The 25,521-nt window shown below is 43.9% G+C and overlaps 3 protein-coding genes across 7 annotated transcripts in view; all 3 read right to left on the bottom strand.

Annotated features, from left to right (window-relative positions):
• The window catches only part of LOC139550444 (complement factor B-like), a 37,724-nt gene extending 37,528 nt beyond the window's left edge, over positions 1–196 (bottom strand). The window contains exon 1 of one of the 2 annotated variants that reach the window (XM_071361348.1): positions 29–196. In XM_071361348.1, the coding sequence (XP_071217449.1) occupies positions 29–170 (142 nt within the window). In that variant the 5' untranslated portion in view covers positions 171–196. The remainder of the gene's footprint in view (positions 1–28) is intronic. The other variant, XM_071361349.1, reaches the window with a different exon arrangement.
• A 2,350-nt stretch (positions 197–2,546) lies between these two features.
• On the bottom strand, positions 2,547–16,944 carry LOC139550445 (DDB1- and CUL4-associated factor 8-like). Of its 3 annotated transcripts, none has more exons than XM_071361350.1 (13): positions 16,885–16,944; positions 15,975–16,045; positions 15,722–15,811; positions 14,838–15,469; positions 14,550–14,690; positions 13,679–13,773; positions 13,375–13,485; positions 13,153–13,283; positions 12,801–12,908; positions 12,521–12,651; positions 12,224–12,343; positions 11,976–12,092; positions 2,547–3,756 (listed from the first exon to the last, which is right to left on the bottom strand). In XM_071361350.1, the coding sequence occupies exons 1-13, from the start codon at positions 16,938–16,940 to the stop codon at positions 3,649–3,651; spliced, it is 1,911 nt and encodes a 636-aa protein (XP_071217451.1). In that variant the 5' UTR covers positions 16,941–16,944; the 3' UTR covers positions 2,547–3,648. The 3 variants fall into 3 exon arrangements, with proteins under 3 accessions (XP_071217451.1, XP_071217452.1, XP_071217453.1); XM_071361351.1 differs by having other exon boundaries at positions 16,673–16,934; XM_071361352.1 differs by lacking the exon at positions 15,975–16,045 and having other exon boundaries at positions 16,673–16,905.
• Positions 16,945–17,781: 837 nt separating this feature from the next.
• LOC139550432 (putative nuclease HARBI1) lies at positions 17,782–21,508 on the bottom strand. 2 transcript variants are annotated; one of them, XM_071361334.1, is made up of 11 exons: positions 20,766–21,508; positions 20,502–20,678; positions 20,350–20,411; positions 20,181–20,267; positions 20,052–20,093; positions 19,810–19,983; positions 19,695–19,730; positions 19,042–19,596; positions 18,857–18,972; positions 18,649–18,760; positions 17,782–18,554 (listed from the first exon to the last, which is right to left on the bottom strand). In XM_071361334.1, exons 8-11 carry the CDS (start codon positions 19,511–19,513, stop codon positions 18,184–18,186), a joined length of 1,071 nt encoding a protein of 356 aa, XP_071217435.1. In that variant the 5' UTR covers positions 19,514–19,596; positions 19,695–19,730; positions 19,810–19,983; positions 20,052–20,093; positions 20,181–20,267; positions 20,350–20,411; positions 20,502–20,678; positions 20,766–21,508; the 3' UTR covers positions 17,782–18,183. The 2 variants fall into 2 exon arrangements, with proteins under 2 accessions (XP_071217435.1, XP_071217434.1); XM_071361333.1 differs by having other exon boundaries at positions 19,810–20,093.
• Positions 21,509–25,521: the final 4,013 nt, after the last annotated feature.

Raw genomic sequence — 25,521 nt, 5'->3', positions numbered from 1 at the left:
TAAATACAAACATATACCAATGACTTACCAGTGCAGACAAGGCAGAGAATTAAGGAGTATATCAAAGTCAATATTTCAGGTCTCATCCCTGTGTCTTCAGAGTTGCAGTAGTTGAGACAAGGTTTAGAGTTGAGCATTTGGGAATGTGCGTTATTTGTGGGCATAAACATGGAGCCTGAGAATTTATGCTGAGAATCGAAAAGGTAGCAAACACTGTTATATCAATAATACGGTCACTGTTTAACTAGGCCACTGTTAAACATACACACACAGCAAAAAACTTGACTTTGGCTTGGACCCATCACTCATGGATTTGCTTTTACGGTAAAAGGAGAGCTCTGAGACAAGGTAATGACCCATAGTTATTTGCCAACAGTCTCCCAGGTATTCCTCAGTGAAGAAGATATTGATTCAAATATTTTCTTCATTTGTGCCTTTATCTTGCTGACAAGAGCCAGTGATTTGCTGAAGGGTGTGTGGATTTCTGTTTGAGCAATTATGTGGGTAGTCTCTAGCCCACTAGTTAGATCAGTTTGTGCATTACGCAACTCCTCCACTGTTCAACAAATAACAGAAGTTAGAAGAAATGGCTAAAGCACACAGACTAACTTCACTGGAAGCCAGGTGGTCTATCATATATCCATACTTGTTCGGTTCCCCATACCTCGGGCAAGTTTAGGTAAAAGCCACTATACAATCATGTGTAAAGTAAGCATTTTTTTGGTGAAATTCTATACCGTTTCATTCTAAATAATTGAGTTCCTTCCTAGTTAACTTTATTTATATAGTGCTTTTCAAAAGAAGTAACAGTGCTTCACATAAAACAAAATAAGTAATAAACACGGACAGGAGAATGAAAAAATATATCTCATTAAAATCATACATTAAAAGAATCTTTATAAAAGTGTCTTCAGTTGTTGGATAACCGAGCCTGATGCCTGAACAAGTTAAAAACAACCCATGTCAAAATAACAAGGGACAGTCTTCTGTTTATTGCACAAATCATACATGTTTCCAACTGACCCGGTAGAACACAATATTAGGCAGCAGTGGGATAAATCATTGATCAAAAGCCTAAATATATATACAAGAACAAATAAAAACAGCCAGCAGGACAGAGAAAATTGTAAATTGAAAATGAGAAGGAACCAAACTTGATTCATTGTTTAACTGAATCCTACCGATATACTGTAACAATTGGGGTTGTCATTTACAGAAGAAAAACAAACTAAAGCCATCCTCGTATCTTCATTTTAAAAGTACTTCATCCTCATATATAATATAAACCCCTGCATCAATACCAATCAAATATTTTGACATTTTCTTAAGTCAAACATTGCTAAAGATTATTTCTATACAGTTTTAATATATGTACATGAATTCAAACTTTTATAATCTCACACAAAAAGAGAAAAAGCTGGACTTTATCGCTCTCAAACAAAAACAACTGGCAAGCAGATCGATCCTCCCTCCTCCTGTCCCCCCGGAAGGTCTGACAGGGCAGATGGCCTCAAATACAGATTGAGGAACGGCTTCTTAAATCCCACAAAGGCCAAAGAGAGCCAAACAGCAGTCTCTACATCTGGGCCGAAACCACAAAGCATCTCAAAGTAAGAGTGCTGATCCAGGATCAGTTTCAGATCATAATGAATAAGAGTATATGGACAGATCCAAGATCAGCACTGCTACCCAGATGCTTTGATCTCCAGAGACTGATCAACCCCCCGCTTCTCCTTTACGGAGTCTGAACTCTGGCAGAGACTGACAGCTGGCATGAGCCATAGGTAGATTCAGGGTTCCTCAAACAGAAAAGTGAGAATCCTTTTGGATGTACTGTATATATATATATACAATGAGACCATTCAGGTGTTCCTCAGCAGCCCTCCAGCTCAAAGACGTGTACGCTCAGAGAAAGATGGGATAAGGCTCGCACAGACTACGATTTCAGCCGTCTTATGCCACGATATTGCCATCACAGCCAAAATATCCACATCGCGGTCAAATTCTTAGGTCGTAAACAATTGTTGGACATCTTGGGTCGTTCAGTGTTACAGGGTCTATGGCTTCGACAAAGTTCTAGCCGTGTCAGAAATGTTGGCCTTTATCGTGTTGTGTGGCTGGTGTTACGACTAATAACAACATGGCTGACACTGATTATGCACACATTAAGTCAGATTAATATAATAGTTTGATTTAAACATTTACATGCTTTGCAAGAACGATTTCCCTAATAATCTTGTTTACATGACATCTGAAAACAGGCTACTTGATGGGGTTTTGATAAATGCACAAAATCGGCAATCAAAATAAAAGTTCCACCACAACGACCATGTTATTATTGGGATGCCCATTTGATTCTGAGTTCAGACATATATACGTTTGTATGTGAAAACTATTTCTAAGATGCGCACTTTAATTTTCTCCAAATTGGCTTGGGAGGCTTGCACTGCTGGTGCTGGCTCATGCACAGATCAAACACAGTGCTGCAGTTGTAATAGCCAATCGCAGAATGTGACAACAGAACTGAAGCAAATTGTACAATCTGGCCAGGTTGATATCAAGATTTTAATTTGGTAACATCGCACAGTGTGACATGTAATAATGGTAAAATACAGATTTTGACGTACAGCGTGGGAAGGCCTTTAGGGAGGTAGAGGCTTAGGTCAGGGTGCTCGTCCCGGAGGAGTGTAAAGGAGGGAGGGGGTTAAGTTGGTGGAAGGAAAGGGAATCTTTCAGCTGGAGCTCTGTTCAAGACACTCCTGCTAAGTGCATATCCCAAACTAAACAACTAGTCAAATACCTGTCTCATTTTACGACGCACCTTTACTTTACTGAGGTGTTCTGGGGAGCCAACATAGCCAATGTTTCATAACAATGCATGGTTGCCCCTCCAGCGTACACTTGTCTAAGAAACCCAAACATCCCTGATTAAAGTGCACTCAGTAGCATGGGATGGGAGTGGGGGGGTTGTTGGAAGGCGTTGGGCTGAGGGAGTGAAAAAAAATACAAAAATACAGACCACATGCGGATGTTCTGAGGCTAACCCTAGAGAGGTTGTTAGGGGCTCTGGTTTGGCCCTTGAAAAACAAAATGGAGTGAATCACATTTTAGGGTTGATCCAAAGGTCTGAAGGTACATCAACCCCTTTCTTCCCCCACTCTCTTCAAATCCCCTAACAGAAAAGTAGAGGGGAAAGAGAGTGGGGTAACGTGTGCATTGCAGGTGACGGCCAACTGATTGTGAGATGTTGAAGTTCTTATGTTCTCTGGCTTGGCAGAGCATATGTATGGGTGTAGATGAGTCTAACTGGTTGTGTAAGGATGTGAGCACTCATCAGCCTCCCTAGAACCCCATTTAGAATAAAATCAGTGTTGAGAGTGCATCAGCCCCCTCCCCTCAGACTGTGCATGAACACAACTGTCTACAATCACTCCCTGTCTGATTAGAAGTGAGGTTTTGTGTCTGTCTATACTAGTCACCCTCCCTCTCAGTTGTTTGTATGTCTCTGTGTGTGTGTGTGCGTGTACCTTTTTACTGTTACTTCATGGTCTCCCAGTGTTCATGTGTGAGCCAATAGTGCCTGCATATATGCATCAATACTAGGGCAATGCAGTGTGTGTGTGTGGCTGGCTTGTATATGTCTTTGGCTCAGGAGGACATGCACTGGACGTGGTCTGGCCCTCCATCCTCTTCATCAGAGGAATCTGGAGAGCTCCATGACTCATCAGTCTCTCCCTCTGCACCCTCCCGACGTGTCTAGGGAAGAGAGAAAAAAAAGAGGGAAAGAAATAAAGCGGGAGAAAGAGAGAGACAGAGAATGCTCAACACAAAAGTCCCTGTAGATACTCCTGGAGAAAAAGAGGGGAGAGAGAGATGTACTGGTTTGATTACTGGAAGAGACGTGGTGGGTGGTGCAGAGGAGCATCCTCCCTCCCCGTCTCAGCCACTCACCTCCAACCAGAGTGTAGGCTCATTACATTTTTCTCGTGACGTGTTAAGGTTTTACCCTAGAAGTTAGTCATCCTTAATCATTTGTGTGTGTAAACTGCATAAGATTTGGCTTGCTATAACAAATCAAATTGTTGCTTTGGTGTTGAATGAGCCAACGCTATTATTTAAAAGTTTCCCCTTGTGGTGTGATCCTACTGATGATGTTTCAGACCCCTTGCTAATTGAGTGAAAAACTCCCTCGCTGAGACTACAGTAGACCGAGTCATAATTAAAATGTTCTAGTAGTAAGTGATAAGCTGTGACTTTTGATAACCTTCTTTGAATTAGGTGTAACATTGTTTTACCCAATTAATATTCGAGGTCCACTTGTATTGCTAATGGTTTTCTGCTAGCAAATGACACTGCTCAACCTCAATTGCCCATACTAGTGTAGCTTGACCTTGAACCATCATTTAGATTAACAATTACATGAGGTGAAAATCTAACACTATTATGTCTGAAAGTGCCCTGCTCTTTAAGTTAGGCGTACTGTTTTTGTTTCAGGACCATATTAGCATTGTTAGTGATCAAAACCTATGCATCACAGGGTACACAACCTCCACTTGTCACCCAATTTGCCCCAGGTCAGATAAGGTAAACCCATATGGTTAATAACCCACTCTTTTCCCAGTCTGTAGGTGTAGACATTAAGTGAACACTAATCTCTGCGCATACCATATGAGTCTTAGTTATTAACATTGATCTTATTTCCCTTTTTGATTTCAACCATCTGACTGGAACTCAGTGATTTCTTACTGCCACCCAATATAATTGGTGCACACCTTTTCCAAGGCCATAAAGCCCTTTGTATTTACAGTACACACCCAATGCAGAACCATTCATCATTTTGTATATGTATTTCCCAGAGCCAACAAGCTCTTTTATGTGTACATGCAACTCTTGCAGGGGTATGTATAGCCTCTCAGGAACGACTTATAATACCCTGCTCAAGAGACCATTGGCCAGATGACGCAAGATGTCCCTAAAGAGGCAAAAGCTGCATAGTTTGCTGCCCGTTTTAACCAGTTACAGCCCCTTTACAAAGCAACTCAGAAAGAGTTCCAGCGGGGTGAACTGCATTTTAGGTAGACTCAGAATCGTATTGGTTAGGCATAAAATAATTCCTGGTTGTGTGTTATCTTTTAATCTTGTTCGTAAAACTTGAGGGTACGTTCCTCGTAGTCAACCTGCATTCAGCACTCAAAGTTCCCTCTGTCAGAATTTGTCGAGGTATGACCAATGACGTATATAAACTCTGGATTGCTGATGCTGTCTTGAAGGTCCTCCTAGGGAAACAATGGAATTCTACAGTATTTCAATTAAATGTTAAGGACAAAATTACATGTATTTATTTTTGTTGTTGTAGTGAGAACAGTAACATTAGTACAAAAAAAAAACATTCCTTCAGGAAAATGTTTTATTTTTTATGTTTAGCTCACATAATATTTTAAACATATGCATTAATTAAGGTGTCTGTAGTAGAACAAATGTGTCAAAAACAAATGTAGACTAATGCATTTCTATAGCTTCCAAAATATATATTTTTTTTTACAATTGAGTGCTGCCAAGATGGCAGCCCTGTGGTTTTAATACAGCGCCCCCTGTCAGTCATCCAGGGTTTATACACATCATTGGTTAGGACCCATGACAACGTCCAAGTACAGATGGTAAACATGTGCGTGAATTCACTGAAGGAATTCAGAATGCAGTGACTCCAATCCATGTCAACTCTGAGGCGTGTGAGTGATTAACCCTTTTCCTTTCTAGACATTGAACAGACAGCGTCCACTGTTTTCCGCTAAACCCCTCATTGATAACATCTTTATCAACACGACTAAACCTGTCCTCCTTAATGTAGATTTTGGGCAGACTGATACCTGTAAACCACACTTATTTCTTTAGGTCCCCTACCCTCTTCACCGCTTACAACCAAGAACCCATTTTAGTGTTGCTCATAAATGACAACCGAGAATCAACTATAAGTACCTTAAATAGGATTAAATTATTTTAAGACCCACTCACTAGCTTCATGTCCTTCCTCTACCCTGATCAAATATACATTTACAAGTTCATATCAAATGTGGGGAGAAGAAAAGGTGATGTCAAATGCTGTTGATGCTCTGATCCATTTGTCCATCAGCTTCAACAGTCCTGCACTGAAAGGATGGCCAACAGGTGGCGAAGTAAAGGAGCGTCAAATTAACATCCATGCCAATGAGAATACACAAGGGCCTCTTCACTGACCAGAGAACAAAGGAGGGGAGCACTCATAACAAGCTCCCAGCAGGAGTCATCCTTCCCCTCTTTTGCTTATCTCACACCTCTAGTCTACACCAAAGCTCCTATCAGGTCAAGGGTGGTAAGTTTAATCGAATGGTAGGTACTCAGACGGCCTGTTGAAGACAGAGACCCAGCAGGGTCCCAATGAAGACTGAAGAATAAGACTCAGCCAAACTACTTTTCCATTGAGAAAAATGGAGAGCATCCAGGGACAAATTCTTATTTCCTCAATGAAACAATGTAAACGGACTGAAAATGACATTGTTGAGATACGTGTGTAATAAGACTGAATTTTACAATGTGTGCGATATGCTTTTCTGACAATTAACAGTTATTACTGTTAATTACATCCAACTTCCGGCGCCGAAAAGAGATGGCCGCCTCGCTTCGCGTTCCTTGGAAAATATGCAGTATTTTGTTTTTTCATGTGTTATTTCTTACATCGGTACCCCAGGTAATCTTAGGTTTCATTACATACAGTCGGGAGGAACTACTGAATATACGATTAACGTCAACTCATCATCGTTCCTACCAGGAATATGACTTTCCCGAAACGGATCCAGTGTTTTGCCTTCCACCCAATACAATGGATCTGATCCCAGCCGGCGACCCTGTGCGACGCCGAAAAAGGGGCAAACGAGGCGGTCTCGTGGTCAGGCTTCGGAGACGGGCACATCGCGCTCCACTCCCTAGCATACTACTCGCCAATGTCCAGTCTCTTGACAATAAGGTTGACGAAATCCGAGCACGGGTAGCATTCCAGAGAGACATCAGGGATTGCAACATGCTCTGCTTCACGGAAACATGGCTAACTCAAGAGACGCTAACGGAGTCGGTGCAGCCAGCTGGTTTCTTCATGCATCGCGCCGACAGAAACAAACATCTTTCCGGTAAGAAGAGGGGCGGGGGGGTATGCCTTATGATTAACGAGACGTGGTGTGATCATCATAACAACACACAGGAACTCAAGTCATTCTGTTCACCTGATCTAGAACTCCTCACAATCAAATGTCGACCGCATTATCTACCAAGGGAATTCTCTTCAATCATAATCACAGCCGTATATATTCCCCCCCAAGCAGACACATCGATGGCCCTGAACGAACTTTATCTGACTCTTTGTAAACTGGAAACCACACACCCTGAGGCTGCATTCATCGTAGCTGGGGATTTTAACAAGGCTAATCTAAAAACAAAACTCCCTAAATTCTATCAGCATATCGATTGTGCTACCAGGGCTGGAAAAACCCTAGATCATTGTTATACTAATTTCCGCGACGCATATAAGGCCCTCCCCCGCCCCCCTTTCGGAAAAGCTGACCACGACTCCATTTTGTTGATTCCAGCCTACAAACAGAAACTCAAACAACAAGCTCCCGCGCTCAGGTCTGTTCAACGCTGGTCCGACCAATCTGAATTCACGCTTCAAGACTGCTTCGATCACGCGGATTGGAATATGTTCCGCATTGCGTCCAACAACAATATTGACGAATATGCTGATTCGGTGAGCGAGTTCATTAGGAAGTGCATTGACGATGTCGTACCCACAGCAACGATTAAAACATTCCCAAACCAGAAACCGTGGATTGACGGCAGCATTCGCGTGAAACTGAAAGCGCGAACCACTGCTTTTAACCAGGGCAAGGTGACCGGAAGCATGACCGAATACAAACAGTGTAGCTATTCTCTCCGCAAGGCAATCAAACAGGCTAAGTCCCAGTACAGAGACAAAATCGAGTCGCAATTCAACAGCTCAGACACAAGAGGTATGTGGCAGGGTCTACAGTCAATCACGGATTACAAAAAGAAAACCAGCCCCGTCGCGGACCAGGATGTCTTGCTCCCAGACAGGCTAAACAACTTTTTTGCCCGCTTTGAGGACAATACAGTGCCACTGACACGGCCCCCTACCAAAACCTGCGGGCTCTCCTTCACTGCAGCCGAGGTGAGTAAAACATTTAAACGTGTTAACCCTCGCAAGGCTGCAGGCCCAGACGGCATTCCCAGCCGCGTCCTCAGAGCATGCGCAGACCAGCTGGCTGGTGTGTTTACGGACATATTCAATCAATCCTTATCCCAGTCTGCTGTTCCCACATGCTTCAAGAGGGCCACCATTGTTCCTGTTCCCAAGAAAGCTAAGGTAACTGAGCTAAACGACTACCGCCCCGTAGCACTCACTTCCGTCATCATGAAGTGCTTTGAGAGACTAGTCAAGGACCATATCACCTCCACCCTACCGGACACCCTAGACCCACTCCAATTTGCTTACCGACCCAATAGGTCCACAGACGACGCAATCGCAACCACACTGCACACTGCCCTAACCCATCTGGACAAGAGGAATACCCATGTGAGAATGCTGTTCATCGATTACAGCTCAGCATTTAACACCATAGTACCCTCCAAACTCGTCATCAAGCTCGAGACCCTGGGTCTCGACCCCGCCCTGTGCAACTGGGTCCTGGACTTCCTGACGGGCCGCCCCCAGGTGGTGAGGGTAGGTAACAACATCTCCACCCCGCTGATCCTCAACACTGGGGCCCCACAAGGGTGCGTTCTGAGCCCTCTCCTGTACTCCCTGTTCACCCACGACTGCGTGGCCATGCACGCCTCCAACTCAATCATCAAGTTTGCGGATGACACTACAGTGGTAGGCTTGATTACCAACAACGACGAGACGGCCTACAGGGAGGAGGTGAGGGCCCTCGGAGTGTGGTGTCAGGAAAATAACCTCACACTCAACGTCAACAAAACAAAGGAGATGATTGTGGACTTCAGGAAACAGCAGAGGGAGCAACCCCCTATCCACATCGACGGGTCAGTAGTGGAGAAGGTGGAAAGTTTTAAGTTCCTCGGTGTACACATCACGGACAAACTGAATTGGTCCACCCACACAGACAGCGTTGTGAAGAAGGCGCAGCAGCGCCTCTTCAACCTCAGGAGGCTGAAGAAATTCGGCTTGTCACCAAAAGCACTCACAAACTTCTACAGATGCACAATCGAGAGCATCCTGTCGGGCTGTATCACCGCCTGGTACGGCAACTGCTCCGCCCACAACCGTAAGGCTCTCCAGAGGGTAGTGAGGTCTGCAGAACGCATCACCGGGGGCAAACTACCTGCCCTCCAGGACACCTACACCACCCGATGTCACAGGAAGGCCATAAAGATCATCAAGGACAACAACCACCCAAGCCACTGCCTGTTCACCCCGCTATCATCCAGAAGGCGAGGTCAGTACAGGTGCATCAAAGCAGGGACCGAGAGACTGAAAAACAGCTTCTATCTCAAGGCCATCAGACTGTTAAACAGCCACCACTAACATTTAGCGGCCGCTGCCAACATACTGACTCAACTCCAGCCACTTTAAAAATGGGAATTGATGGAAATTATGTAAAAATGTACCACTAGCCACTTTAAACAATGCCACTTAATATAATGTTTACATACCCTACATTACCCATCTCATATGTATATACTGTACTCTATATCATCTACTGCATCTTGCCATCTTTATGTAATACATGTACCACTAGCCACTTTAAACTATGCCACTTTATGTTTACATACCCTACAGTACTCATCTCATATGTATATACCGTACTCTATACCATCTACTGCATCTTGCCATGCCGTTCTGTACCACCACTCATTCATATATCTTTATGTACATATTCTTTATCCCTTTACACTTGTGTGTGTGTATAAGGTAGTAGTTGTGGAATTGTTAGGTTAGATTACTTGTTGGTTATTACTGCATTGTCGGAACTAGAAGCACAAGCATTTCGCTACACTCGCATTAACATCTGCTAACCATGTGTATGTGACTAATAAAATTTGATTTGATTTGATATTACCCTCATTGGTAAACAGAAAAGTATACCGTTTGGTATCTGTGAAATCACGGTCTTCACACAGGCAGTGGAAGACGTTACGAGTGTACAAAGTCACCTCCATTTATGTGGACAATTCATTAACTCATGCCCTGCCATAAGTCACAAAACAATGCAGTCGATGAATGGGGGCTGACCCGGTCCCAGGAATTATTCACTCACCTGAGCCAATCACAGCTCTGCTGACGGGACACCTCACCTCTTCCTGTCCAGGACTATAAACGGAATATGTGAATACCACTCCTTTTGTTCAGACTGTAAACCAGCCATATGGTTACTGTCATTTCTGAACTACAGAATTATTCAAGCACTACCCCCTTCGGGGACCTTGAGATACTGGACTTCTGACTCCTTTGCTTTGGACTCAGGATATACCTGAGAGTATCCAGCTCCATCTCACCTCTTTCCCTGATTTAAAATTCAACATGTAACCTGTATGTCACTTCTATTATTACTGTCTATATTCCTCCTGTAATCCCTGCCTTGTTTCATTCTGAAATATGAAGAATAACTGCTTGTTTGATCTTAGGCTCTCTAATCACCATTCCATGTAGGTAACAGATTCTGTAGCCTATCACATAAGTACATCATTTTGCCACATCAATTTTTCCATTCATTGCTTTACCCTGATTATTTCATAAAATAAATTGTAGTTTTATAAAATATCTACTATCTCCAAAAATGCATTGCTGTGTCATTTTAAGAACTTAATTGCCTTCATAATGATAAGTACAACTACAGTTAAATTGTATATATTTTTGTAGTTTCTTGTTGCCTTATAGCAAGTGGTACCCCGTTAATAATTTCATAGTAATAAGTGTACACTAGAGCCCGACCTATTTATCAGTTGACTGATATCAAAATAAAAAATCTGCCAATATTAGCCTTTTACTGATGTATTTGTATCAATGTTTAATCCACCGAAAAGGAGTGATATAAGACAGAGAAAACGCTTACAGAATTAGACTTGAATTTTTTTGTTTGTATTATTTGTCCAGGAGAGGGCACTCTTTACATGGCTATAAGGCTATCATGCCTTGGAGCGCTACAGCAAGACAGGACACTATCAGCCAACGCAACTACACCAGTCAGAGAGAGTGAACAACTGTGAACTAACTGTTACTGCTTCTAGTCAGTGCTGAGAGGATAGAAGCTTGTCAGCTCAAACTGACCAAAATTAGCACTGGCCATATACGGTTACATGTAATAGTAGGGTGTTGGGAGCCGTGACAAACAATGGATACTATGCCCAAATGTAAAGCAAGTGCCGTGCTAAGAACGTTCAAGAACGTTCAATTCTGTAGTAGTGTTAACGTTACAGCTCTTTAGTGAAGCCTGTGAAATCTGGTGTTATATTTGCTCTTTGCGAAGGGTATTCCTCAAGCTCTGTCATTCAAATGTTTTCAGAGACACTACAAAAACATAGCAGGTTCAAAGTAGCGCTTGATTTATGCTTTTCCTTTCAAGTGACAGAATTCAGTAGCTACTGCCCTACAATCGATTAACACATACTGAAGCTAGATAGTACACATTGTCAATGTATGGGTATGTCGTTTTCCAGCTGGATAGCATGAGGCAGCTCAGTCTTCAGAGGCTAATTTTTTGCTGGAATCAGCGCAGTTCATCCTCCTTTCACTAGAGTAACAGTTTTTCCATTAAAAAATAAAATAATATTTTTGGTACTATCCAGTGATAATAATAAAAATAGGTATCAGTTATCGGTAAATATTTGCACTAAAATCGGATCCAAAAATCATATATCGGTCTAGCTCTAGCATACACACCCCTTACAGTGTTATGGTGTGTTCCACTCACCCTCTGGGACCGTCTGTTTCTCATGTGTCTCATGAGGAACCATAGGAGCTGTGTGTCGTACTGATCTCCATGTCGAACAGTGTCCTCGTCACGCTCACGCTTGTTCTTCTTCATCACCTGAACGACCACAACACCAGTCACATCAACACTCACAGCTTTGGTATGCAGAATCCAAGCCTATATGCCATGGGATGTTTGGGATATGTTGAGGTTTGTGTGTGTGGAATCAATGGTATGAACCACCGTACGTCTTTGAGGCCCTTGAGCCCTGTGGGGTTCTCGGCAGTGGGGGCCCAAAGTTTAACATCATGATCCAGACCACTGGTGGCAAGACCTGGGAGGTGAGGGTGGGGCTCCAGGCAGTTCACCTAGGAGAAGAAGTTGAGCTAGAGTCAAATGACAGACAGATTAGTGAGTGAGCATATAACTGTGAAACTGATACTGTTCAATTTCATTTAAGGGTTTTACTTGCACCTGCCCATTATCAAGCCATTTCCTTTGGCCATCATACATCTTCCCACCCACACACCATTTCTCCCTCTCACCACTCCTCCTCTGTCTCCCTCCATGAACTGGACTATGTGAGCTGAGACCTTGTCCCACAGGTAGATGTGTCCACAATCGCTGCCACTGATCACAAACTCACTGCTAGGACCATAGAAGTTAACCCCCTTCACTGTGAGATGGAAAAATAGAGGGGGAGGGGAAAAGACAGCGAGAGAGTATTATACTGGAAGTCACAGTTATAGCATGGTAAAACACCAGTGTTCGTGTTACTTATAATTGACTAGTTCATAATCATTCATTCCCCTTTTAACCCAGTACCTGTAGCGTTGTTGCGATGGCCCTTGTATCGCCTGCAGTAATCTGCACCATCACTGTGGCTGGAGTCAAACAAGTAGATGTCCTCATCATTGTAACTTGTCAGGAGCTCTGAAGCGATACAGACATGGGGCGCATTCAGCTGGACGCAACATTTTGGAACGTACAGATAGGCTATTTCTATGTAGAACAAACATTCCTCTCATATGTAGAATAAGGAATCACCTCCGCTCTATTCATGGCATTTCTATCCCTGGTCACTGATGGGGAGGACAAATATGAGGACAGTCATAACAGCAAGAGCCAGAGAAACTCCAACTTCAAATAAAAGTGTGCTTGAGTCCTTGTGTTTTACCTGTTCCATCGTGACTGTACAGTAAGCAGGTAATGTTAGTTTTGGACTCGCTGGACACCAGGTGAGATGGACAGAACTTCTTCAGTACGCCATTATTATCATTCTCATTTATCTTCCTCTGATCATAGATCCTACAGAGATAGAAGGTGAGGAGAGGTAAGAGAGAATCCAAGACAATGCACTTCCTCTGCTTTACGGACACAAGAGGGATTTGAGTCTAACCTGATATACTGATCTCTCCCTCCCACAGCAAAGTGATGTGTGTTGACAGGGTTCACAAAGATGGTATACAACCCCACTTTCTTATCCCCCTCCTTCACCACCACCAGTTTACTAAGATCAAAAGAAAAGAGGAAACAAATAGTAGAAAAAGGGTTAAAAGGCTGTTATGTTCTAAACTTTGACTTAAGTTTTTCCCAGACTGGTCACATGATCAGGAAAAACGAATGGCCTTAGTACAGTAACGTCCAGGCGATCTTGCAGTAATGGCGTTAACACTTGCATATCAGACAGTGATGACACTCACTTGGCAGGCCGGTCGAGGCGAAGGTCGATGCCAAACACCACGGCATCCTCCCCAGCCGACAGAAAACAGCAGGGAGAGTCTGGCTCCAGGGCCAGCTGACACACACAGAGTAAACACAACACACTTAAATCAACTCAGCTTTCAGCTAAAAAAGCTAAAAAAGGCTTAGAACGGCCGCATCTTAAATGACAACCCATTCCCCACAGTACGGAGGAAAGGGTGTCATTTGGCTATGAAAAGCCAACTGAAAATTATTCATGATTATTATTTGACCATGCTTGTCACTTATGAACATCTTGGCATAGTTCTGTTATAATCTCCACCCGGCACAGCCAGAAGAGTACTGGCCACCCCTCATAGCCTGGTTCCTCTCTAGGTTTCTTCCTAGGTTTTGGCCTTTCTAGGGAGTTTTTCCTAGCCACCGTGCTTCTACACCTGCATTGCTTGCTGTTTGGGGTTTTAGGCTGGGTTTCTGTACAGCACTTCGAGATATTAGCTGATGTACGAAGGGCTATATAAAATAAACTTGATTGATTGATTGATTTGAGACGCCGCCAAAGTCAGGCCAGTAAGACCAGTAGCCAGAGTCATGAACTCAATACAACCATACCTTGTGTGGTATACACACGGTCTCCATACCTTGTGTGGTATACACACGGTCTCCATACCTTGTGTGGTATACACACGGTCTCCATACCTTGTGTGGTATACACACGGTCTCCATACCTTGTGTGGTATACACACGGTCTCCATACCTTGTGTGGTATACACACGGTCTCCATACCTTGTGTGGTATACACACGGTCTCCATACCTTGTGTGGTATACACACGGTCTCCATACCTTGTGTGGTATACACACGGTCTCCATACCTTGTGTGCTGCCCCTTTATGCTGAGCCACTCTCTTGGTGTTCTTGCAGCGTTGCATGGCAGAGAGCTCAGCCACTCTGATCTGACCGTCCCGGGCACACATGGCCAGAGTTGAGTCTCCACTGTGGGGAAGAAACTTGGCCTTTGGAGGAAGAAAGGTACATTTCAACATCTCTCAAAAGGTCCTGAACCATATTTCTAGCTTTCCTTTCATATTTTTCACATGGTTTCTCAATGGTTGTCAACAACACCAGAAGTGTTCCCCTCCTTTCTATGCTCTCCTCCTCACCTGAAAGACATTGCTCTTATGCCCACTGTCAAACTCCAGCTCAGCCCGACGACGTGCCCAGTCCCACACCACCACCCGTAGGTCATCACTGCCAGAGGCCAGGCGTGTGCCTGAGGGGTTGAAGTGCAGGGTGTTCACACAGCCGGTGTGTCTCTCCAGGCGCCCTTGTAGCTCCAGCCTCTGGACCAGCCCCCGCGCGCCACACACACGTCTCACAAACTGGTGTGAGCCCCGGCCAATCTCCCTCAACTGCAGGGAGGGCACCGCCCGCCATGATGGCCTGCCAAGATCACGCAGCTCCTCCCCCAGCCACACGTCCATGGCCTGCTCGTCTTCCTCTTCTTGCTCTTCCTCCTCCTCATCATCCTCCACTTCAGAGCTGGAGGAGTGGTGAGCGGTGCCACCGCTCGGGCGGTTCCTCTTTCTGGCGGCCCTCTTACCTGCATCTCTCTCCTTCACTCTCTCTCTTCTACCCCCCTCACCATCTCGCTCCCCTTCCTCGTTCAGGGAGTAGAGGCCGCTGCCGTCCATGCTGTCTGTGTCTTCCTCCTCCTCTCCCTCGCCAGGCACCTTCTCACCCTCTGCATCTGGCATTGGCTTGTCCTTTGCGCTGTCTCCTGCCTTTTTGGGAGCTGAGGGAAAGATGAGGAAGTTGTCACACATTGACAAAAAAAGTGCCTCTGTCAAGAAGCAGGGAGGAAACTTATCCACTGTAAAACAAATTGTTTGTAGAGTGTATAATATCAAAGTTATAGTGTCCTGTGTGTTGTGGCTACATGTTGGACTATGACAACAACAGTCCTCTTATACTGCACTGGTTTGAGTCTATGATTACCTGCTTAAGATCCAGACTGTCCCTCTGGTTTGAGTCTATGATTGATTACCTGCTTGAGAGCCAGACTGCCCCTCTGTGGCTGTGGAAGCATCTCCCTCCCCACACTGGTCCTCTCCTGGATCTGGCTCCTCAGACCCACCTGACAACCACACACAGATATGGCCACACATTCACATTAGTCTTACATAGCTGGCTCTGGTAGTGTGGCTTACTAGTAGTAGTTCAACAACAGCGTATGTTCGTATTCCAAGTCGGCCAACAGTGAGGCCTGGGTGATCAGTAAGGCCTACGTGATCCCTCACCATTAAGCTCACTGGATTTACCATCTGCCTCAGCCATCCTGCTTCTCTCTTCGTGTGGACAGGAGGAGAGCCTGGAATGAAACCGAGGCAGGGTCAAATGAATTAGTCTGCCGGCTGCTTTTGAAGACTCCTAATAATAATAAATATATATATTGCCAGTAATTGCAATATGTCCAAACAACTGACATGGCCTTTGTTAAAGCAAGGTAGCAAGACATGTCACTCAACAAGTCAGCTAGCTGTGACTGATGAACGAATTATGTTCTCAAGTCACGGTATGATTGGAAATCTTGCAAACTAGCCAACCTAGTTAGCTAACATATCAGCAACTAAATTAAATCGAGTGCACACTAAAACATGAAACTAGCTGCCAGTCTCTAGTTAGCTAACATAGGACTTGCAGCCTGTAGCTTGGAATTGGAAGTAAGTTAGCTAGCTAACGTTAGCTGTCAAACTAATCTTAGCTAGCTGCTGCAGCAACACTGACATTTAACAAAAATCAAAACAGCTGACTGGCCACCATGTCCATTCTGCTGTAGAGATATTAACTACTTATTCTGTTAGTTGATTGGATTAGCAAATGTACATATTTTGGTACATTTAGTTCAACTTTGTTCAGGAATTTGACCAATTTCACGCCAGTTAAAATTAGTAAACAGCTATGGCTGGCATGCTAGCTAGCTAGCTAAAGCTGTTACCTCTAACTACAAGTCTTAGGCCCGATGAGCGGAGCTAGCTACAGTACGTCGTTTGTTCTAATCTTCGGCGCAGATTTATTGTCTTCAACCTACTATACTAACGTTACTTAGCTAGCTATAGCACCTTGGACAGAAAATCTTGGAGTAAAAACACACGACATGAAGGATGCGTGTCAAAAGAAACAGTCAAATTAAAGACTATGTGAGCTCACGAGTGTGTGCTAGCTCTGTTTATGTTTTGACTGTTCAGCTTCTGTTTTTCGGTCATTCCTTTTCCGGCGAAGGATTTCTTTCGCCGGAAATGTGGGTCTGTGTATAAATAATGTACCGTGTCATCAAATGTAAATATTGTGAATATGTTGTTGTGGAAATTCTTACACAGGGGGCCTGTTGCACAAAACTAGGATAAGGGATTAAGCCAGGATATCTTGGTGATCCTGGCTCAATTGATCCGTAATCCGGTTGCACTAAAGATGGATAGGGGGCAGGAGGATATGTTATGGTATAAATTACCATGGAGATTTATTCTGTGGAGCTAGCCTGCTCCAGACCAGGCTAAATTCCAGGATCTATTTAATCTCATCCCTAATGTCAGTCAGCAGTCACCACAAATGGAAACCAATAGTTATTTCACTGCTCACTATACATTGTTATCACATATAACTAGACCCACTGTTATTATTTAAACGTTTGTGATCATTAATTTCAATGATTTTGGATAAAAAATGATTTTTAGATGATGTTGCTATCATTAGATAATTTACAGTTTCCCATAGACTATAAGGCTATATATAAAATGATAGAATATTAGGGCCACAGAGGGGAAAAAAACACAAGTCATAATATTGTAACCAGTTGTTTTAAAGGAGGACAGTTGTTAAAATGACAGATGTGGGGCATTTCGTGAAATTGTACTTCAGTATGGTTTCATAAACAAAGACATGCTGATGTGCCAGAATATTAAGTATCACATTGTCATAAGTATCAAAACTGTAAAAACAATATGTAGCTTTTCTGCAGAAAGAACCAGCCTCATAAATTTATGACTTTATCCTTTTTCTTCAGTGTGGCCCTAGTACTCTGTCATATAAACAAATACACATTCCATATGAATATAAAAACACAATGTGTAACATTATGTTCCTTTATTGAATAAGGACAAAACAAAGCAGGTAAACCATCAGCTCCTTTCGAAACTGAAGTCACAGTGACTCTACAAGATGGAAAGCACAGAATCCAAGCATATTATACAAAATGATACATACACATTCAAAGGTCTGTATATAACACACCCTGCATGTCTGCACACTAAAATAAATGCAGGACAAATCCATACACATCAACTGAACAGACAAATGAATGGATGCAGTAGCCTCCCTGCAGCCTTGTATTACACACAGTATACCGCACAAACATCATAAGAGGCCAAATTCGTCAAAAAACGAACCCAAAAAAAAACAAATTCCTCTGCCACCGCAGGACATATTTAACCAAAATTGAAAGCACACATACTAACTAAAATAATTCAACACATATTGGTCCCTCAGCAGCCGACCACTGTCGTCATCAGGGAAGATTGCCGGATTGTCCCAGTCCATGGCTGGTGGCACTCTGGGGGCCCTCTCCTTCCTCAGGCAGGCCACATTGTGGAGGACAGCACAAGCCACAGTAATATCACATGCCCTAACAGGGCTGACCCTTAATTTGTGAAGGCAGTGAAAGCGTGCCTTCAGGAGGCCAAAGGTCATTTCAACTCTGGCCCTGGTCCTGGCATGGGCATGGTTGTAGGCCTGCTGTGCTTCCTGGGGGTCTGTGAAAGGTGTCAGGAGAAAAGGCTGGCAGCCATACCCCCTGTCTCCCAGCAACACACCAGAGAATTCACCTGTCAACACAAAATCTCATCATTACTACCTCATAAACACAGTGATATTCTTGACACAGCCATGATGGTTATAAATAGGGGTTGTGTGGCTTACCTTGTGATAGGCACTGATAGATTTCAGAGGCCCGAAAGATTCTGGAGTCATGGACTGAGCCAGGCCATTTTGCCACAACATTGCTGATCACACAGTCAGCATTGCAGACCATCTGAAATCATAAGATGAGGAATATTACACCAATCAATGCACATCACTGGCAATGCAGAGTGTTCGTCAATGGACAATATCAAAAAGTTATGTTCACCTGAACATTAATGCTGTGAAAGGATTTCCTATTCACAAAATCGGCCTCATGGGCACCTGAGGGGGCTTTTATCCTTATGTGTGTGCAGTCCACTGCACCAATGACATTGGGGAAACCTGTCACACAAAGTAATGAGTATCCTACTATGTGTTAACAGTTGTCCTGTAATTTGTAGATCCTCTTACCTGCAATCCTATAGAACTCCTCTTTGATGTCACAGAGTCTTCTGTGGCCAGGGAAGGAGATGAAGACATCTGCTAATGCTTTGATAGCCAGACACACACTCCTTATTGTGCGGCAAATTGTGGCCTTGTTCAGCTGTTCTGCATCCCCCACTGAGTACAGGAAGGCTCCACTAGCAAAAAAGCGCAAGGCCACACAAACCATTTGCTCCACACTCAGTGCATGGCTCCGTGCAGTGCGGTGCTTAATCCTGGGACCCAGTAGTCTGCATAGATACCTGATGCCATCTGCAGAAAACCTGTATCTTTCATATAGATGGTCATCAGGGAAGGCCAGTGGGTCCAACCGGTCCCTGAAGACCCTTTCTCGCCTGAAGGCTCTCCTCAGCACAAGTGCTTCTTCATCCACCACATCTCGCACGAATGGGCATGCCATTGTCAGAGCAGAAAGGAACACACAATTTTGGGCCTTCATATAGGCTAGTGGCCACACCTGGTGCTGGGGGGGTGGGCAAAAGAGGGCGATGCCTTATAACGATGACTTGGTTGTACTGATTGCTGGGAAAATAAAAAAAACCTTAGAAAGATGCCACCGTCCTGTGTGCTCACAATAAGAGCTCATATGTCATGGCTCACTTGACTTTACGAGAATATACCTAATTTTTATTTTGAGCTGTGTCATCTTCTTGGAGCTGGGGGAGGAAAGAAAAATAATGATTAATACATTTGTGTTACAGTTAGCATACAGTGTACATTGAAGGCATATCTCACCTCCCTCTCAAGTTTTTTTATTTCAAGGTCCAGTTTCCTAATTGTCCTCTTTTTTATTTCGGACTCCAGTGCAAGATTTTCCATCTTTTTCTTCTTGTACTGAATGTCTATGTCTGCCAGTTCTATTTGGCGCCGGAGGTGGTTGCCATACAACTTTCTGATAGCTTGTGAGCTCTGTGAACACAATACAATTAGCGCAGCTGGAATTTGGCAGGATGTGGTGTCCTTTTATTAATACGCACTATGTTGCCAGGCTGGTTTTCCCACTGTATAGCATCTGGGTCCTGTAAAAGAAATTAGATTTTTTGATTTTGATGAGGACTCCTCACCATTGTAGAGTAAATAGTACTTTCACAGTCTTAACATGATACCTCATGCCTTCTGGAATCCAGAGAGATGGTCTCCTCCTCATCATCGTCTCCATCATGTGCTGTTGCTGCTGCACTGGGGCCTTCACCCTATCACATTTAATCGGATTCATATTGAAGCTAGTAGACAAGACATGCCAGGCCTACAGTATGCCTTTGATGGAGTACTCACTGGATCAGCATCGTCTGGTGCTTGTGCTGGTGGCTCTAACAGGAACACAGTGCTGCCAGACACTGCAAGGCAATAGGTAAACCAAAGTCAGACAGTCCAAATTGATTCAATATGAATGTGGTTGTATCCCATGTAGAGATGGAAGGACATACCTTGAATGAAGCGGGTGGCATCTTGGGAGGAACCTATGCTCGTCTCTTTCCCCCCAGGGATCCCCTCTAAGACGGGCCTGCCTTTATTTAGCTCCAAGGCCATGTCCTCTGCTGGGGTAAGGTCAGCCTTTGGTGACCCACCACCCGTGCCTTGTCTGTGGGTATTCTTTTTCACTGCTAAAACAGTACAGACAATGTGTGAGCAGGCACCTTCTGGGTACAATATATGCTTGTGCTTTGTTAAATATTAGTCAGGGACCATACCATTCTGCAGAATGTTCTTGTATTTGATTTTGACCTGCTGCCATGTCCGTTTTGGCCCGTTCATGTTTAATCTACACACACACACACACACACACACACACACATTTAATGGAGTCACACTGCAAAAAATTACTTGGTATTTTTGTCTTGTTTTCAGTAAAAATATCAAAAAATGTATCATAGCTTTATACAGTGTGATGGAGTTACTTTACACAATTTCACTCATATCTGCAGTGCATTTCAATAAAAAATTTAACCGTTTCATAATTACAGTACAACTGCATTTTTGGAGATGTGAATTAAATATTTGAATTGTAATTGTGATGTTTCAGCGGAGCGGTGAGTGTGTAATTGTGCACTACTTACGCATTCAGGCGGTCTGCAATACTTTGCCACGCTTTTTCTCTTTGCTTTATCACTGTGGCGGTGTTGCCTTTCTTCTTAATTATATCTTTTACCTCCTCGTATGCCTCCATGAGGATTTGTGCTTCCGACGGGGAAAAGTACGCGGCTCTAGTTGCCATGGTAAATCAGTTAATCTGTGATCTGTGGCGGGGTCTATTTGAGTGAGCCGTGAGCGCGCACCTATCCAGGATTGGTTTCACCTGGCTTAATGAATCCGTGTCTGCTCATCCTGGCTTGGTCTTTGTGCAACCAATTAAGCCTGGACGCACATGTTTTGGCTTCATTGAGCTCAGCTGAGTCATTTATCCCGGATGTCTTAATTCTACTTTTGTGCAACAGGCCCAGGGACACTCAAAGTCAATCTGAAATGAATCATTGTTTATTTGTCAGCGCGCTGGAGAGGTTCCAACCAACTCAATGCACCATCGTACACATGCCAATCAGGAGCTCTCCCTGGGCAGTCCCAGCATTTGCCTTTTACACGGCTATAACAGACAAGCTATATTTGCATGATTTAGCATAATTAATTAAGCATTACCATTTTGTTTAATTCATGTGACGACCAATACAGGTTCATAACATGTGGCAGACCAATAGCTCAAGAGGCTTCTTCTCTCTAAGCTGAGACCTTGAAACTGAGATATCTTTCGTTCTCAAAACAAGGTCTGGGCGCACTGCCAAATTGCAGCTACTGATAGGGAGGATTCATTCAGTCAGCCACTTGCATGAACACAGAAATTGGTTTATAGAACAGCACATGAATAGAACACAGAAATTAGTTATAAGAAAAGCAACAAACATTAAAATTCCCATTACAATGTAAAAAAGTGATTTTAGGTGAAAATTGTTTCCCACCTGTAGGACACTCAAAATGGCATCGTTATACGCATGATTGATTGATCCACATACCAATTATACCCTATCAATTGTTATGCCATTTATTATTACGATTTAGTAACTCAGAAAAGCTTTCGGGCCTGGGTGATTTCAAACCACCAACCTTTAAATTAACAGTCTAAGGCAGCAGAGAAGATTGAGGGTATTCGATTAATCTCACCCGGGCACTGGGTTGGGTGTAGCTTGCATCGGGTGAAGTGATTGCATTCTGGAACATGTGTGGTGACACTGGTAACTAATGGCATCTACGGTTGTGTCTGAAATGATTTTACATAGCAGGTTAGAAGAACTAACACAGCAGGTTAGGATAATTAACTTAGCAGGATAGGATAATTTGGTTGAGGTTAGGAAAAGGTTAGGATTTTATGGAAAAGAGATGTTGTACGTTTCTGAATGATGCATCATGCTACCTAGTTGACAAGATGACAGAGCGGCACAGCCTTTGTTTCTCAAATGATTGCCTCGCCTGGTTCACAAACTACTTCTCTGATAGAGTTCAGTGTGTCAAATCGGAGGGCCTGTTGTCCGGACCTCTGGCAGTCTCTATGGGGGTGCCACAAGGTTAAATTCTCGGGCCGACTCTCTTCTCTGTATACATCAATGATGTCGCTCTTGCTGCTGGTGATTCTATGATCCACCTCTACGCAGACGACACCATTCTGTATACTTCCGGCCCTTCTTTGGACACTGTGTTGACTAACCTCCAGACGAGCTTCAATGCCATACAGCTCTCCTTCCATGGCCTCCAACTGCTCTTAAATGCAAGTAAAACTAAATTCATGCTCTTCAACTGACCACTGCCTGCACCTGCCCGCCCGTCCAGCATCACTACTCTGGACGGTTCTGACTTCGAATATGTGGACAACTACAAATACCTAGGTGTCTGGTTAGACTGTAAACTCTCCTTCCAGACTCACATTAAGTATCTCCAATCCAAAATTAAATCTAGAATTGGCTTCCTATTTCGCAACAAAGCCTCCTTCACTCATGTAGCCAAACATACCCTTGTAAAACTGACCATCCTACCGATCCTCGACTTTGGCGATATCATTTATAAAATAGCCTCCAACACTCTACTCAACAACTTGGATGCAGTCTATCACAGTGCCATCTGTTTTGTCACCAAAGCCCCATATACCACCCACCACTGCGACCTGTACGCTCTCGTTGGCTGGCCCTCGCTTCATACCCGTCGCCAAACCCACTGGCTCCAGGTCATCTACAAGTCTGTGCTAGGTAAAGCCCCGCCTTATCTCAGCTCACTGGTCACCATAGCAGCACCCAACCATAGCACGCGCTCCAGCAGGTATATCTCACTGGTCACCCCCAAAGCCAATTCCTCCTTTGGCAGCCTTTCCTTCCAGTTCTCTGCTGCCAATGACTGGAACGAACTGCAAAAATCACTGAAGTTGGAGACTCATATCTCCCTCACTAGCGTTAAGCACCAGCTGTCAGAGCAGCTCACAGATCACTGCACCTGTACATAGCCCATCTGTAAACAGCCCATCCAACTACCTCATCTCCATACTGTATTTATTTATTTATCTTGCTCCTTTGCACCCCAGTATCTCTACTTGCACAGTCATCTTCTGCACATCTACCATTCCAGTGTTTAATTGCTATATTGTAATTACTTCGCCACCATGGCCTATTTATTGCCTTAACTCCCTTATCTTACCTCATTTGCACACACTGGATATAGACTTTTTTTTAAATTTTCTACTGTATTATTGACTGTACGTTTGTTTATTCCATGTGTAACTCTGTGTTGTTGTATGTGTCAATCTGCTGTGCTTTATCTGGCCAGGTCACAGTTGTAAATGAGGACTTGTTCTCAACTAGCCTACCTGGTTAAATAAAAGTAAATAAATAAAAAAGATTGCTGCCCTATGTAGAGTTGAAGTCGGAAGTTTACATACAGATTAGCCAAATTCATTTAAACTCAGTTCTTCAGTTCTGCCCACAAATGTTCTATGGGATTGAGGTCAAGGCTTTGTGATGGCCACTCCAATACTTTGACTTTGTTGTCCATAAGCCATTTTGGCACAACTTTGGAAGTATGCTTGGGGTGGTTGTCCATTTGGAAGACTCATTCGCGATCAAGCATTAACTTCCTAACTGATGTCTTGAGATGTTGCTTCAATATATCCACATTATTTTCCTGCCTCATGATGCCATCTATTTTGTAAAGTGCACCAGTCCCTCCTGCAGCAAAGCACCCCCACAACATGATGCTGCCACCCCTGTGCTTCACGGTTGGGATGGTGTTCTTCGGCTTGCAAGCATCCCCCTTTTTCCTCCAAACATAACGATGGTCATTATGGCCAAACAGTTCTATTTTTGTTTCATCAGACCAGAGGACATTTCTCCAAAAAGTACAACCTTTGTCCCCATGTGTAGTTGTAAACTGTAGTCTGGCTTTTTTATGGAGGTTTTGGACCAGTGGCTTCTTCCTTGCTGAGTGGCCTTGCAGCTTATGTCGATATAGGACTCGTTTTACTGTGGATATAGATACTCTTGTACCGGTTTCCTCCAGCATCTTCACAAGGTCCTTTGCCCTACGCCTCACTGCATAACACGGTGCCTGCCCGGTCACTCTCTCCCCACGGCAAACACGAGAAGTTGGCTCAGGTCTATGACCTAACTCCGCCAATCTCCCCGTGTTCCCCCCCCAAACATTTCTGGGGCTGCGTCTCGTGCACGCCTCCTCGAGCCAACTCCTCGTAGCGTCGCCGCTCCGCCTTAGCTGCCTCCAGCTCCTCTTTGGAACGGTGATACTCTCCCGTCTGTGCCCAGGGTCCCTTGCCGTCAAGGATTTCCTCCCATGTCCAACTCTCCAACCAATGCTGCTCGCTCCTACCACGCTGCTTGGTCCTTTGGTGGTGGGTAGTTCTGTAACGGCCGTCTGAAGAAGAAGGTGACCAAAGCGCAGCGTGGTAAGTGTTCATCATTTATTAAATAAAAACTGAACACTGAAATACAAAAAACAACAAAGCGAACAACCGAAACAGTTCTGTCTGGTGCAGACACAAAAAACAGAAAACAACTACCCACAAAACCCCTGTGGGCAAGAGCTACCTAAGTATGGTTCTCAATCAGAGACAACGATAGACAGCTGCCTCTGATTGAGAACCACACCCGGCCAAACAACAAAGAAATACAAAACATAGAATGCAAAACATAGAATGCCCACCCCAACTCATGCCCTGACCAAACCAAAATAGAGACATGAAAAAGGAACTAAGGTCAGGGCGTGACATACATCCACAGGTACACCTCCAATTGCCTGAAATTATGTCAATTAGCCTATCAGAAGCTTCTAAAGCCATTACATAATTTTCTGGAATTTTCCAAGCTGTTTAAAGGCATAGTCAACTTAGTGTACGTAAACGTCTGACCCACTGGAATTGTGATACAGTGAATTATAAGTGAAATAATCTGTCTGGAAACAATT

Source organism: Salvelinus alpinus, chromosome 23 (assembly GCF_045679555.1).
Source record: "Salvelinus alpinus chromosome 23, SLU_Salpinus.1, whole genome shotgun sequence".
Lineage (NCBI taxonomy): Eukaryota > Metazoa > Chordata > Actinopteri > Salmoniformes > Salmonidae > Salvelinus > Salvelinus alpinus.
This window is presented reverse-complemented; position numbering and strand designations above follow the sequence as displayed.